The following is a 15,777-nucleotide window of genomic DNA, read 5'->3' on the forward strand; positions in this document are numbered from 1 at the left end:
TCAACACCATAAGTCATTCAGTAAATGCACAGCAAACCCAATGAGATACCCCTGCACATCCACTTGGTTGACCAAAATCAAAAAAAGGAAGAAACAAGTATTGGTGAGGATGCAGAGAATTCGGAACTCCTGGACATCACTAGTGGAAATGTAAAATTGTACAGCCACTATGGAAAATGGTTTGGCAATTCCTCAAAAAGTTAAACATAGAGTCACCATATGACCCACCAATTCTACTCTGAAGTATATATCCAAAAGAATTGAAAGCAGGGACTCAAACAGATACTTGTACATGAATGTTCATAGCAGCATTATTTGCAGTAGCCAAACAACCTAGAAACAACCTAAATGTCCACTAACTAATAGATGGATAAACACATTATGGTCTATTCATACAACAGAATATTATTCAGCCATTAAAAGGAATGAAGTACAGATATATGCTACAACATGGATGAACCCGGAAAACATGAGACTAAGTAAAAGAAACCAGACACAAAAAGTCACGTATTGTGAGATTTCATTTCTATGAAATGTCCAGAATACCTAAATTTATAGAGACAGAAAGCAGATTAACGGCCAGTAGCAGGTAGGGGAATGGAGAACTGGGGAGTGACTGCTAATGGGTACAGTCTCCTTTTGCAGTGATGAAAATACCTTGAGACTAGAAAGAGGTGATTATTGCACAACATTGTGACTATAATAAGTGCCACTGAATTGTACACTTTAAACTGTTAATGGTTATTTTTATGTTTTGCAAATTTTACCTATTAAAAAAAAGTGGGGTGTAACCAAACCTCCTGGGTCCAAAGCCCAGTACTGCTACATGATCTTGAGCAAACTCTGTGCCTGATTCCTGTAAAGGGGAAAATCTCTAAAGGCAGGACAATAAATATGTGCCATGATTTCATCACACAAACCCTACCCACTATTATTCAGGCAAACCAAGCCAGGCAGGTTAGGGGCTTGTTCAAGTTCACATAACAGGTTCAGAAGTTAACTCAGAGTTGGTACCCAGCTCTTTTTGGACTCTAAGTCCATGCTCTTCCCCTATTGACCATCCAATTTGATCCCTCACCAGGAACCTTGATACCAAGACCCCAGTCCCTGACAGCAGTGCAACTTTTTCCCAGTGATTCCAAGCATGGTGTACCTACAAGGCAGAAATGATAGAGCAACAACTATTTTTGCTTCTTCCCAGATGAAAGCCTTGGCCATCCTAAGAGGACTTTACCCACCAGCAGCTTGGCAACGACTAAGCCAGGGGAGAATTTTCCCCTCTCGATTCCCGTAACAATCAAGTTTTAGTCACAGAATGTCCTGTCTTGATTTACCTTGGAAATAGGAGAAATCATCACTATCTTATTGCAATCAGTAGGGTCACCCAGAGGAATCTGTTCCAGAAGGTGGGGGAGTGGACACTCAGCTGTTCCCTGGGTCTTTTGGTTAAGTCTTTAGACTACTCCCCAGTATGCACTCTCCTTTTCCCCCAGTACAGTGTAAGATCACAGGTACTTTCTATATCTGGTTCAATTCTTATGTTTTCAAGAATAATCTAGCTTACTCACATTCCCCAAAATCCACTTTCCTTCTTTAAGTAGAGAGAAATAAGTCTATACCCATCTATGTCTAGAAATCTTTATTGATTCCATTGTTTTCCTCAAACAGCACAGCCAATGGGAGTCCTAGGAAAAACCCTGGGATATTTGCCAAGAATTAGGCCCACTGGATATTCAATATTGAATCAGACCGTCACAAGCAGAAGATAAGGAATATCACCCCACAGGATATATCTAAATCCCAGGCTCTTGCCTTCTGGACACAGAATAACCTAAGTAACCTGGCCTCCCTAAGCCTTCCCTCCTCGCCCATCAGTTTCCACAGCCCACCCCAGCTTCCTCCAGGACTGTTCCAGGCAGCAGATCCAATCTGGCAGGTGTGAGATTCTATTAGCCCTTTCTTTATGGCTACCAATGTTTGCACCTCCAGAAAACCAAATCTGAAGCCCCAGGGTGGCCACCCAGAGTGACAGTCCCCCAGAAGAAGTAGGCCAAACAGAAGGATATTGGAGGAGGTCTTAAGATCACTTTGACACCGCTGGCAGTATCCATTCATTGAACTTATCAGTACCTTCCCTCCTTCATTCCCAAGGTCGCTGGATTGAAGATCATGGAGTCATTCACAACATGATGTTTAACACAGAGACACACTGGAAGTACTCCTTCAAGACCACACAGAATAAGACTGAATGGTGGGACAATGGTGTTCTCCCCCTCTGGATCACAGCCCAGAGACAGGTACTTTCAGAAACCCTGGTTTGGCTTCCAGGGACATCGCATCTCATTCCTAAGCATGTGGGACGGGGGTTAGAAGCTATGACCTCGAGTAAGTGACTTAACTTCTCTAAGCATGTTTCCCTAAATGTGTAATGGGAATAATGATGATATGCTTATTTAATAGATTTTACATAAGTATTAATTGAAATATGCATTTAGCCATTCTTGATGGATAAGTCTCTACGAGGGCAGAGTCTGGCGTAATCACAATTGTACCTCCAGGGCTCACCATAGGGCTCTGTCACATTTTTTTAACCCAGCAGCACTTTCATAAATGTCTGTTTATACACTTGTCTCAGACTTAAGCATAAAAGCCCTTAGGAATGAAGTTGACCATTTAATGAATCTTCAGACCACAGAAAGTTCTTAAGAGAACATTCACTCGAAAGGATTCTGGTAGCCATTTATTATTGCTTCAAAAAGGCAGAAATCAGAGCTCTGTGTTTAAGTCCTCGCCCAAAACCTTTTTTCAGCTTTGTGTTTTCTTAATAAGCTTCCACAGTCATCACTTCAGAGTAGGACCTCCTCCTCGTCTTCCCCAAGACACCAATCTTTGCTCCAAAGATCCCCTTGGCACTGGCGCTTCACCTCTATGCTCCAAGGTACACTGGGTGTGTCATGTTGCAAGATGGTGCCATTGCAGCTCAGAATGCAGGCTGCGGACTTGGACACCTGGAGCAGGATCCAGCCAGCTCCACCCTTCTCCAGCTGCATGACCTTGGGCAACAACCTCCTCTGGGTGTGTGATTTGCCCCACCCATAAAATGAAAACTGTCAGAGTCCCTGCTTCTTAAGCCCATTGGGAGGGTGAACTGAGATAATGCACATGTCTTGAAAACTAAATGTTCAAAAACTATTAGTCATTAAAGGAAGTTGAATCATCTTAGCACTTCAGCTGGTCACTACAGCTCTAAACCAGAACTAACCAAAGGAACTTTCTTTGATTATGGACATGTTCTACTGTGTACTTTCCAAAATGGAAGCCACCAGCCATGTGTGCTTATTGAGCCCTTGAAATGTGGGTAGTGAGACTGAGGAACCAACTTTTTAACTGCATTTGATTTTAATTAATTTCAACTTAAATCTAAATACCACATGTGGCTAAGGGCTACCATATTGGACAATGTAGCTTCTAGATGAATCACAGGGAGTTGTCAATGACTCTACCTTAGCTTCATTTTTCCCCCTAACTGTTGGGCTCTAGATTCCTTCCTCTTCTGTCACATTTTTTAAAAATTTTTTAACATTTATTTAGTATTCAGAAACAAGAGAGACAGCATGAGCATGGGAGGGGCAGAGAGAAGGTGAGACACAGAATCCGAAGCAGGCTCCAGGCTCTGAGCTACCAGCACAGAGCCCGACACAGGGCTTGAACTCACAAACTGCGAGATAATGACCTGAGCTGAAGTCAGACACTTAACCAACTGAGCCACCCAGGCGCCCCTTCTGTCACATTTTTTAACTTTGAGGCAGAGGCCACCATGCAAATAAATTCTGTCCTCCCAAGAAAATAAGATTCATAACACTACATGTCTAATACTGATTTAAGTGCTTTACATTTATTAATTTATAACAGCTCTTAGGTGGGTGCTACAATTATGTCCACTTAACAGATAAGTAAACTGTTAAACAGAGCAGTGCCATAACTTCTCAAAGTCACAAAGCTTGCAAAAGGCAAAGCTGAGATTTGAATTCACTCAGGGTTCAGCAACTCTTAACCATAACAGAATATTATTTCCTTGGCCAAAACATTTAACCATGGATCTGATAGTGAATCTTACTGCTAGGGAGATCTGGGCAGTCTTCATTAATTCACTATTCAACTTGCTATGATATTTGTTCATTGGCATGAGGGTTCTGGTAGCATTCTTTCCTGCAGTTTTTCTTATTCACAGTTCTTGTCTCATTGCCATTTATTTTCAGGACTTCGTTTCCTTCTGCTCAACTCATAATCAGAGTGTTCTTCCTCTTTGCTGAATTCATAAGTGGTTATGCAGAAAAAGGATCTGGTTCAGGGCCAGGCAACTGAAAACACGCCATTCATTTAGCAAGTGAAAGTCATGTTGGTGCATCTCTCATTCTACCACTGATATCTCCTGCCATGGGACAGAGCCGTTGCCCAGCAGCCTGAAGAGATAGCAGGAAAACCACTGCATTCAAGGCAGACCTGTGGCCCCAGGTCAGCTCCCCAGTAACAGGATTCCAACTGGCCCTAAATGTCATTCAGGAGCCCATATGTTTTGCCAGGCAGGGCTATGGGGGCGGGGGGGTGGCCTGGCCTGTATCCATCACTGGGAAAATCCATCGTTCTCCTGAGTCTCTTCCAGGCAGGCTTTGTGGAGATTGATGCATTCACCTTTAATAGGACTAAAATGTTTTCCTTCCATGACACTAATGCTGCCAGAGTTCATCAAGATACACAAGCATTGACATGCCTTACACATGATGCCTAAAAGATGGGATTCCTGGCCACCTTTGCGTCCATTAGTCATGGTCCATGAGCATACCCACACTCCAGCAGGACTTCACTAATGGTCAGGGTATGAACAGAGAAGCTCCATTTAGAGCAATATCATATTTTAAATGAACATACCTGATAACTGAACATGATTAATGGCTGAGGTGGTTCACCATGTTCAGAAGTCCTAATCCTCAGAGAAAGGCAGACAGCCATGACTATAAGATCCAAGAAAACCATAAAAACCTAGGAGCACGTTTCACCTCTCTATGGAGGAGCTATAGAGTGTATTAAGGAGTGAAATGGCAGAGGATGATCCGAGTGAGATCCCCATGGCTGCCAAGAGTCTGTATCAGGACCATGGTAGGCTATTTTACCAGGAGGGGATTCAGAGAGACGGTGGGGAGTTTAGCTATGGTTTTCAATGTAAGCCAAGTCTCCTAGACAATAGCTTCCAAACTTGGAAGAGCTGTGAGCAAGATGGTGCCAGGTACTTTTGCCTAGAGTGTTAATAACAGAATAATTCATCCCAATATTGGCCCAAGCCATGTTTTTATAATGTATCATAAAGGCTCTAAGAATAATAATCTGACCTCCAAAAGGGTGTGGGATGGGGAGAAAATAGAATCTTGGCCGTCTGGCTCCTTCTGTTCAGTGACTCCTCTGGAGCACAGAAAAGCAATGAAAACGCTCAGACTTCTGAATTTCACATACATACAGTCCATCTCTTTCCACCCAGTCACTCCCTAGAAGGAGGAACTAACTCCTTTCCCTAAACCACACACACTTCCCACCAAAGCACAACCATGATAAAATGTTCAAGGGCCTTCCTAAAACATGTGCACCTTGTGACATTCACTCTGTCACCTAAAGGAAGAAATAAAACAAAATACAAAACCAAACTGAAACTTCTGCTCTAATAATTTGTTCTGAAGAGTTTGGTGGGATCTGTACAAGGATTTTTCCCATAGTAAGTACCAACTCTTGTTTTAAAAAAGCAACTTAAGAATAATAGCCACATTGATGCAAAACTACACTAAGGGAGAATAATGAACCTAATAAAACCAGCGATTTTCCAATTGCTATTGCTACTGGAAACACTGATTATGCTAATTAAAGGGTAGAATAGTAAATACCCACTCTTTTGCATCCAATTAAGTGCTCAGATTATTTCTCAGAAGTATTTTTTGAAAATAGCACTTTTGATTATCACGGGTCCCAAATAAACAGAGTCGTATGTGTGTGTTTGTATGTGTGTGTGTGTGTACACACTCAAATACACATTTATCTCTGGAGCTCTTTTCATGGAGTAATGGAACTCTTAAAATTCCTATGGGACCAAGTAAAAAAAAAATCATACAGCTTGGGATATCTTTAAAGAAAGTGTATGTTGAGAACACAGCACAAGAAAACAATTTCAAGTTGGGAACATGTGAGATTTAACACACAAACATCAAGAACACAAATGGATAGGCAAGGCTGCCTAAGTCCCTCATAAAGTCAATGTCAGCTTATTCTAGATAATAAAATAGCCAAACTATGTTGTACAAAACGTTGAAAGTTTTATCCTTCCAGCCAATTCCATACTTCAAAGCAAAGTCAATTTATATGTAAGTTAAACAAAGTACCATCGCTAAAAACTAAGAATTATGAGTAATGCCAATCAGAAATGCAATAAATAAATATTAGAGGATTTGCAAGTTAAAGCAACCATATAAATTCTATTATCAGAAATGAAAATGTGTTGCCTGAAGAGATTACAAATAAGATGCTAGAACCCAAAAAAGGAAGAGCTTCTGTAACTATTTCCATAAGTTAATCAGGAGTGAGAATAGGATGGGTTTTGCACCCACTAAAGGAGATGCAATTCATACATTCATTCAACATGCGTTTAACCAACGATTACCACCTACACTGAACCAGGCCTATTCTAGGTCCCAGGAAAAGAGTGGTCAAAAAAATCAACATGGCCCCTGATCTCCTGGAACTCCCATTCTAAGGGAGGGAAATAGATAGTAAACAAGTCAACAAAGTAAGATAATTTCAGATTTAGTAAAGTGTTTTATAGAAAATAAAACTAAATCACATAATAGAAAATGAATGCTGGAGGGCAGAGGGCACAATATTTCACCTATAACTATGGATAGCAGAGCTTCTGGAGCCTTGCGAAGAATTTAGTATTAAGAATTCTGCCTTTTTTTTTTTTTTTAAGTAGGCTGCACACCCAGCATGGAGGGAGTCCAATGCAGGCCTTGATCTTATGACCCTGAGATCAAGACCTGAGCTGAGATCAAGAGTCAGACACTTAACTGACTAAGCCACCCAGGCACACCTTAAGACTTCTGTCTTACTTCAAATTTCCTAAAAGTAGAGCTTGAGGCAGGGGTTTAGTGCATGTGAGGCATTGCGGGAGAGTTCTCAGGAGATGGGAGTAAGGGAAACTGACAGGGCAGGGTTTGAAAGATAAATGGTACCCAAAGTTGGATACCAGCTTCAGCATGATCCCACAGGGAGCTCTGGCGCATGAATTACACCCCATGTTATCCCAGCCTGAAGCAAGTAAGCTGGTCTTTTGTCCTCCCATTACTCAATTCCTGGCCATAGGCAGCTGGGAGTGAAGGAGCAGTATGGAACAACTTTCCAGGTGAGGCAAGATTTGGCCACTTGGCTAAAGGTAATTTTCCAGAACATGGAGCAGCTGAAGTGAATGTGAGTTCACTGGCCCAGTAAGGGGATCTGGGTAGAAAAACAACAGCATCTCCTACAACTTCCAAATTGCTTTCTTGTTTCTCTCTCTTAAACAGTATATAGGAAGTTTTCATTACTCTCTATTTATACTCTTCTGTTCATTTGTTAATCAGACAGCCACAACCCAGGTGCCATTATCTCCAAAGTCTTCCTGGTCATTTATTCTCCATACCAAATCAACATAGTTACACCAATCTTGGTTCTACTAAAACCAATAAATCTTTTGTGTTTTTCAGAACATTCAAACCTTGGGTGACACAGCAAGTGCCACAATACAGCCTTCAAGTTAATAGCTTTGCTGAGGCAAAGGAAAATACTTGCTCCCCAAATACACAAGTCATTCATTCATTGAACCAAAAATCTATTGAGCCCCTACTATGTGCCATGTCCTGGTTGAGTAGATGCTTTCCAACAACAGGACTTATTTAGTGAGATGTGTTCATCTTGTTGTGAACTCATTAAAGAGCATATATAATTTTTTTTTCCTAACAATTTTCCCAAACTTTGTCAACAGCCACCTTCCTACTGGGGAGATTACTTAAGAATATTTCATAACTTTGCAATCACATGTGTTGTTAAAACAATATATTGAATTATTTCTGGTTCAAAGCTTTCCTCAGCCCTTACTTCTCCTCCCCAGAAGTCCCAAGATCAAATCTCGTTGGCTCTGACTGGGACATGGGCCCACGTCTGAACCAACTGCTGTGGCCAATGGATGCAGTGTCCTCTAATTGGCCAGGCCACAGCCACATCCCACTTCTGGAGCCTGATGTGGAACCAATACATCCCAAACCAGCCATGAAGCAAGGGCAGAGAGGAGAGCCTCTAGGGGAAGTCAGCACTCTCTGAACCAGCAGAAGGATATTGGGTGCTAGGCAGGCAAACTGTCCACTATACAATTCAGTGAAGGCTTTATGGTGATTTGCTATACTTGGAGGCAAAGAAAAGACTACCTAGGACATGCCAAAACACAATACCCAACACTTGACCTTAAAGTTATCTGGCTTAATCCTCACAAAAATACCATCAACTTTTTGGCATTTTACATATAGAAACCCTGAAGCATAAGAGGTTAAAGAACACATTCATCATCAGCAACTTTTTCCTCCATTCCAAGGGACTTTTTTTTTTCATTTTGCCATCTCTAAAGTTGGAGTGCATCTTAAAATCAGTGGAGTGTCATGGTTTAACCGGCAGCATTTTTCTTCCAGTAGCACATAAAATAATAACATGTCTTGCAACTAACAGTGTTTTAGATTTGATGAGATCCTGGTGAAGCCAGGATGAATGAAATCCAACCCCATCTGACTCCAAAGCTCACATGTTCTCTATGCCTCTGGACTAGGGCAGAGATGTCAACAAGTCAGGCTTTGCTTATTTTATAAAAGATGTAAGATACAGCCCTGATAGAATTTTCTTCTTGTACTTGCAGGGGAGGAAGACAGCATCATTCCACTATCCTGGGGGAGGTGCAAAGTACAAAGGGGAGGCTGTTCAGCGGTCCCTGGTGGAGTCTCACACTCACCCAGACAGCAATGAGACAGAATGGAGGGAGAACATCGATATTGTCATGAACTGGTTCACTAAGGAAGACTTTGATTTTGTGACTCTGTACTATGGAGAGCCAGATAACGTGGGACACAAATTTGGGCCTGAGACGGAGAACAGAAGGGTGATGATTCAGCAAATTGACAGAACCATCGGGTACCTGGTGGAAGCCATTAAAAGGCACAGCTTGACCAAGCACCTCAATGTCATCATCACATCAGACCATGGCATGACCACAGTAAAAAAGAGCCCCAATGTCACTGAGATCCTCTTGACAAACTACATCAAGTTCAAGGACTTGGTCAAGTTTGATATCGTGGACTATGGTGGCTTTGGGATGATCCTGCCCAAACCAGGGAAAGAGGAAGCTGTTTACCAAGCACTGAAGAATGCACATCCTCACCTCAATGTGTACAAGAAGGAGGAATTCCCAGAACGCTTCCATTTTGCTAAACACAAGCGGGTGCTGCCAATTGTGATGTACGCTGACTCTGGTTATAACATCAATGGGGTGAGTCGATTCTAAAATGAATGAAGTCATCTTGGATCTGGGAGACAGCCTCTAGAGAGAAACGATTCTGAAAAAAAATTAAAACATAAGTTGTAACCCACTGTTAGTTCTAAGTGTTCCCCACCCTCACCCCATGTCTCACCCAACCAACCCTGTCCCGTGATACTGCTATGCAGTTATAATGACAAACATCCCCGACCAAAGCTCTGTCCAGCACTGTACTAAAAATTTAACATGAGTTGTTTCATTTTTTTCTTCCCATCAACCCAAAGATAGATACTCTTATTTCCCTTGTTTTATTTAATAAGGAATAAGCCAAAGATAGAGAGAAGTGATTCAGGATTATAAGTATAAGGTTAATGTTTGAATCCAAGCCTGTGTGCTTGCTTGATCATTATGCACAGATCACCAGTAGATTCACCAAAAATAACCATGTGCTGGTTCCCCCTTTACACATATCAAGGAGAAGGAGGAGGAGAAGGGGAAGGAGAGGGACAGGGAGGTAGAGGGAGAGGAAGAAGGAGAGGGAGGGGGAGGGGAAGAAGGAGGGTGATGGGAAGGAGAAAGAGAAGGAGGAGAAGGAGGAGGAGGGGAGGGAGAGGAGAAGAAGGAGAAGCCCTGTTCATACACACACACACACACACACACACACACACACACACACACACACAAATTATACACAAATGGTCACAACAGCATTATTCATAAAAATCAAAAAGTGAAAACAAACCAATTGCCCATCAACTGATGAATGAATAAACAAAATATGATATAACCATACAATGGAATATTATGTTGCCATTAAAAGGAACAAGGTACTGATACATGCTACAACTTGAATGAACCTTGAGAACACTATATTTACTGAAAGAAAGTAGATACGAAAGACTTTGTATGATTCTATTTAAATGAAATGTTCAGCACAAGCAAATCTATAGAAACAGAACACAGATTGGTGATTGTCAGATGGGGAAGGGGGAGAGATGTTGGGAAGAAATGGGGAGTGACTCCTGAAGGGTACAGGGTTTCTTTTTGGGGTGATGAAAATTGATGGTGGTGATAGTTGCACACCTCTGTGAAAAAAATTTAAAATCATTGAATTGTACACTTTAAATGGGCACATTATATGGTAATTATACAAATTATATCTCAAGAAAGCAGTTATGAAAAAATAAGCAAGACTAAAGAAGAAAATACCAAAATCAATGCTAATTGTGAGATAGATTTAAGGTGGTCTGGTTTTTGTTAACTATCAACCAATAATTCATGGCAGAACAAAATGTAAGTGATGTTTAAACACTGCATGACAGAAGACCATCCCAGAAATAGTTTGAAGAACACTTGTCCTAGGCTATGGACATGAGCCAAACGTTATATTTGCAATCTGTTCAGAGTATAATAGGTATAGGAAAATTCATAAGGTTATTGTTTAGCATTGGTGGAAATAGTCACAGTAAAATGCAACAATTACTTGATATTTTGCAATCCCTCACATGACCCAGAACACTGAGGATGCATGCCCAAAGCTAAGTTCTTGCCAAGGAGAAATTCCACAGCCACTGGCCTCTTTCTAAACCTGGTTCATGATGTAACAAGTTGAAAGTGATGTGAAGGAATTTAATGCAATAGTCACATTCCCAACATAACCAACCAGGTTTGAGGGAATAGGGAAACTTCTGAACTGACCATTAGAAAACCCTTTGGGTCTCAGTGCCTCTCACTGAGTACACTTCTCAGATCCCCATCCACCTGCCTGACTTAATGTGAAGTGGGTGTTACTCTTCTCTCTTCAGGATTAAGGAACTTGCAAAGCACAGGAGGCTATCACCAGAGGCACTATGTTTCAGCTTATATTGTCAGTATTACCTTCTTGCTGTGTCTAATGGGTATACTTTCTTTATTCTCTTTCTTAAAGATCTTTCATTCCTTGCTCTTCCCTTTGGCACTGCAGAGCAGTATCCTTCCTTGTCATTTAAATTTTCAAAGGTTTCAGGGATCTGACAAGCATGACAATAACTAAGGGACAGTTTTCTTTCAGGGGATTGGAGTCTAAAATGGCTTTTTTATTATTATTATTTTTCAGCAACTAATAATATATTTCAACAAAGGAGATCATGGCTTTGATAATGTCTACATGGACATGAAGACCATATTCAGAGCTTTTGGGCCAGATTTCAAAAAGAATCACCTAGCTGAGCCTTTTGACAGCATCCACATCTACCCACTCATGTGTAAGCTCCTGGGGGTTACCCCTGAACCCCATAACGGCTCCCTGGCAGTCACCCAGGAAATGCTTGTGCAACATGAGCACAATGAGCAGCAGCAGCCAGGTGAGATACAAGAGCAACCACCAGAAAACTGGCAGTCTGATCTATTCTGTCCTGAGATACAAAAGAATGAAAAAGAGGTTGGGCGGGGGAGTGAGGGGGCCACTGGTAGAATCGAGCAGAATAATCCTGTTTGTCCAACAGCTTCAGCATCTGCAGGGCAAGATAGCAGCAGCTCTTAAACAGGTAGCAAAGGAAACAGGGAATCCCTCCACGTGCTGGTGACATTTCATACAGTGCCTCTGGGGCCAAAGGAAGGCTCTCCGTAGACAGTCAAGCAATAATCCTTCTGATCCTTAGAAATCACATGCAATCTGCCCCCCTGATGTCCCTTGTAGTACAGAAAAGCAGTCTTCCTTCAGCAACTCAGCCTTTGCTAGTGCCTGGAAGAAAGCTGCTCACAGTGGAAGAAACCTTACCATTCCACTCATTGCTGAAAAAAGAAGGAAGGAGGTGTTTCTGTAAATGGGGTTGCTAATTCTTAAGACTTCAAAACCTTAAACCTGGGTGATATAAAGGAAGAATGGTATAGTCTCTAAGAATGCAGTTGTTTGCAACCAGTGGCCAGCTTTTCTTCTGCCAGGAGAGACTTAGATGCTGTTCAGTGATTTATCATACTTAAAGCAACTACACTCAATCAAAACAGAGTATAAAGGACACGCTTTTCCCTTCTTCTAAGCCACTGCACACAATTTTCTTGTGAACTTACAGGATGCAGGCCATTTTGTAGGAAACTACTTAAATGAATGACCAACTCAGGAAATTATTGGGATTTTTTTTTTTTAAGTTTCAGAGTTTTGCTATAACTATTTGGCCCCTACCCCGTCTCAGAGCCCATTGGGAACCTGGGGTAAGGTGTCTGACTGCTGTCAGTTATTGATAAGCAGGATGTCCCACCAACTGATTTTCAGCAAATTGGCTTTTAGCAAATTGGTCACTTGGCAAAGTGGTCATTAGGCAAATGGGTCATTTGGCGAATAGGTCATTTAGTAAATCGCCTTTCAACGACTTGCCCTATGAGGTTTCTCTACAGTGAACACTTTCTTGGGTTAAATGTACATTTCATTTCCATAATTAATATTCACCAGAGCTTGGATGAAAAACTTCCCAGAGACCCAGGGGCAGCGAGAACAGCCTCTTAATAATCAGACAATTAAAAAACCATCTTATATTTTATCAGGAGCAGAGACACAGAAGACATTCCCTCTCCAGAAGATAGCATTTGGCCTCGGGATTGTGACAGGAGTTCTTGCAGTTCTGTGTGTTGCTAGTGTGACATACACGGTCATTCGTCGGAAAAAGAAGTGAGTATTCTTTGGGTTTCCCAGGGTTTATCAGTGTACATTATAATAATCCACTTCAACCATTTCCTGCATGCCAGAGGGGATCCAGCACTTTGAGAACCCAGCAACCAGAGCCAGGTTCATGACTTGTAAAGTGAGCAGTCACTCAAGGCCCAGGGCTCAAAAGAGCCCTCAACTTGGTTTAATAATCTACTAGTCTGTCACCATTTCAAAATTCTTGATTTTTTATTTATTTTATTTGAGAGAGAGGGAGAGAGATAGAGAGTCCCAAGCAGGCTCCATGCTCAGTACAGAGCCCAATTCAGGGCTCATTCTCACAATCCTGGGATCATGACCTGAGCCAGAATCAAAAGTCAGAAGCTCAACCGACTAAACCACCCAGGTGCCCCAGAATTCTTGATTTTTTTTAACAAAGACCCTGCATTTTCATTTTGTACTGGGCCTCCAAAATTAAATACCAGTTGCATTAGTTTTCCACAGCTGCCATAAAAAAGTACAACAACGTACCTGGCTTAAAACAACAGGTACTTATTGTCTCACAGACCTGGAGGGGAAAGTCCAAAATCAAGATGCTAGAAGGTCAAAGCTGCCTCCGAAATTTGTATGGGAGAATCCTCCCTTTCCTCTCTAGCTTCTGGTACTTGCTGGCAATCATTCGTATTCCTTGGTTTATAGATGCATCGTTCCAGTCTCTGCCTCCATCATCACATGGCCATCTTCGCCATGTGTCTCTGCCTTTACATGGTGTTCTCTTCTCTGGTGTCCATAACACCACTCATGGGATTTAGGGCCCTCTGTACTCCAGGATTACCTCACCTTAATTATATCTGCAAAGAGTCTATTTCCAAATAAGGTCACCAATACCATAAGGTCCTAAGTACCAGGGGTCAGGACTTCCAACATATTCTCTGGAGGGACACAATCCAACCCATAACACTGGTTCTGCCAGTGTTAAAGAGCCTTGGTGCACCTCTTTCTATATCTCAATAGTTATATCATTACACTGAGCCTCCCATATTCCTTATTATACCCAACCCTGACCATTCTTCTGCTTTAACATAGCTCCTGTCTCAATAGAATGGAGGCCTCCTGAACACTATAAACAGCCTAAGGGAAGTCAGAACTTTACTTAACCTTAACTCCATTACAAAGCCCACATTTAATGTAATTTATATTTGAACTATAAAAATTTCCTATAAGTTGAAACATGACCTATAAAGGTCTCTATGCCCTGAAGCAACATTTTAAAAAGAAATCAATTGGTCCTTTTCTACAGAAACCATCAGCTATAGGAGAGCTAAAGGAAAAACTTCAATGTACTGATTGAACTGCCATGCCCACAGCATAATTTCTAAAAGGCAACTATTCTGTACAGTTAAAATATATTAGATGGTTGTTGTTGTTGACGTTGTTGCTGTTGTTGTTAAAAACCTCCAATCCAGAAGTTGAATCTTTAATATAGCGTGGGCACATACACATCCCCTCTCGCCACTGGCAGGACCATGGGATGGGTCCTAATGCTTCTCTCCATATCAACACTCCCCAGAAGTTTTACTTTTTGTGGTACCTAATCTTCATTTACACCTGAACACACACCTGTGAGGCCCCTGGGATGTTAACAATCCCTTCACTGTCTTAATTCTTCCAGATGCAGATCTGAGATATGTGGCCTTATGAACTCTGTCCCTCCCTAGAGCCCACACACCAAAATAAAGGTTTCTTCTGTGTGCAAGTCAGTGTCATAGACCACTCGGGGTCCTTTCCGAAACTACATCCCATCTGGCATTAGGAAAGGCTAAAACAGCCTAGATTTATTAATATCTTAGTATAACGTCATACAGTATTACTTATTATGGCACTGACTGTACATGCCCTTTTGCTCCTCAGAAGAAACGCAATTAATAGCTACTTTGTGTGTTAACAAAATAAGCCTAGTATTTATGAGTTTGCCCCTTTCCCATTGGTTTTCATTGTCTACTGCAGGCAGAGAGCTGATCAAATGAGCAAAAGTGGACCAATCGGCCTGGCCCAGTTCTGAAGCATCATTCCCTTAAGACCAAGCCTTGGCCCTGGTTAAGGCTCATCATATCTCAGATGATTCTACCTCAGGAGACCGTGAGGAAGAGGATTTCTGCAACATCAGACCCAGAAACCATTAATTCCGTGTATAAACACAGCAATAATCACGGCCCACCCTCTTGATTTAAATCAACAGTGTGGAGAGAATAAGACAAACCGTTCCTGTGTCAGATCCTGTGCTCACTTGGTACTGGTGGAAGAACAACAGATATGAGAATAAATGCATTCCATTAGAATTAATTCTTCTCTCTTGTTCTCTTAGCTGAGCAGGGCTCAGTGTGTCTCATCTGAAAGGGGTAATAAGATTTAATCTGTCCCCTCATCTACCTTCTGCAAGTATATTTAGCAAATTAGCTCTCAAGACTCTTCCAAATGGAGTTTTATGAGAGATGTGCTAAAGTAAATGTGTTAGACTTTGAACACAGTTCAAACTCCAGAGGCAGCACCGGTGGGTTGCTGTCTATCC

At 41.6% G+C, this 15,777-nt stretch overlaps 1 protein-coding gene across 1 annotated transcript in view; it reads left to right on the forward strand.

Moving 5' to 3' along the window:
- LOC125154049 (ectonucleotide pyrophosphatase/phosphodiesterase family member 7-like) overlaps nucleotides 1-15,270 on the forward strand; it is a 30,853-nt gene extending 15,583 nt beyond the window's left edge. The window contains exons 2-6 of the mRNA XM_047837714.1: nucleotides 2,152-2,297; nucleotides 8,975-9,601; nucleotides 11,685-11,931; nucleotides 13,109-13,232; nucleotides 15,216-15,270. Coding sequence (XP_047693670.1) covers nucleotides 2,152-2,297; nucleotides 8,975-9,601; nucleotides 11,685-11,931; nucleotides 13,109-13,232; nucleotides 15,216-15,270 — 1,199 coding nt within the window. The remainder of the gene's footprint in view (nucleotides 1-2,151; nucleotides 2,298-8,974; nucleotides 9,602-11,684; nucleotides 11,932-13,108; nucleotides 13,233-15,215) is intronic.
- Nucleotides 15,271-15,777: the final 507 nt, after the last annotated feature.

Source organism: Prionailurus viverrinus, chromosome E3 (genome assembly GCF_022837055.1).
Source record: "Prionailurus viverrinus isolate Anna chromosome E3, UM_Priviv_1.0, whole genome shotgun sequence".
Classification (NCBI taxonomy): Eukaryota; Metazoa; Chordata; class Mammalia; order Carnivora; family Felidae; genus Prionailurus; species Prionailurus viverrinus.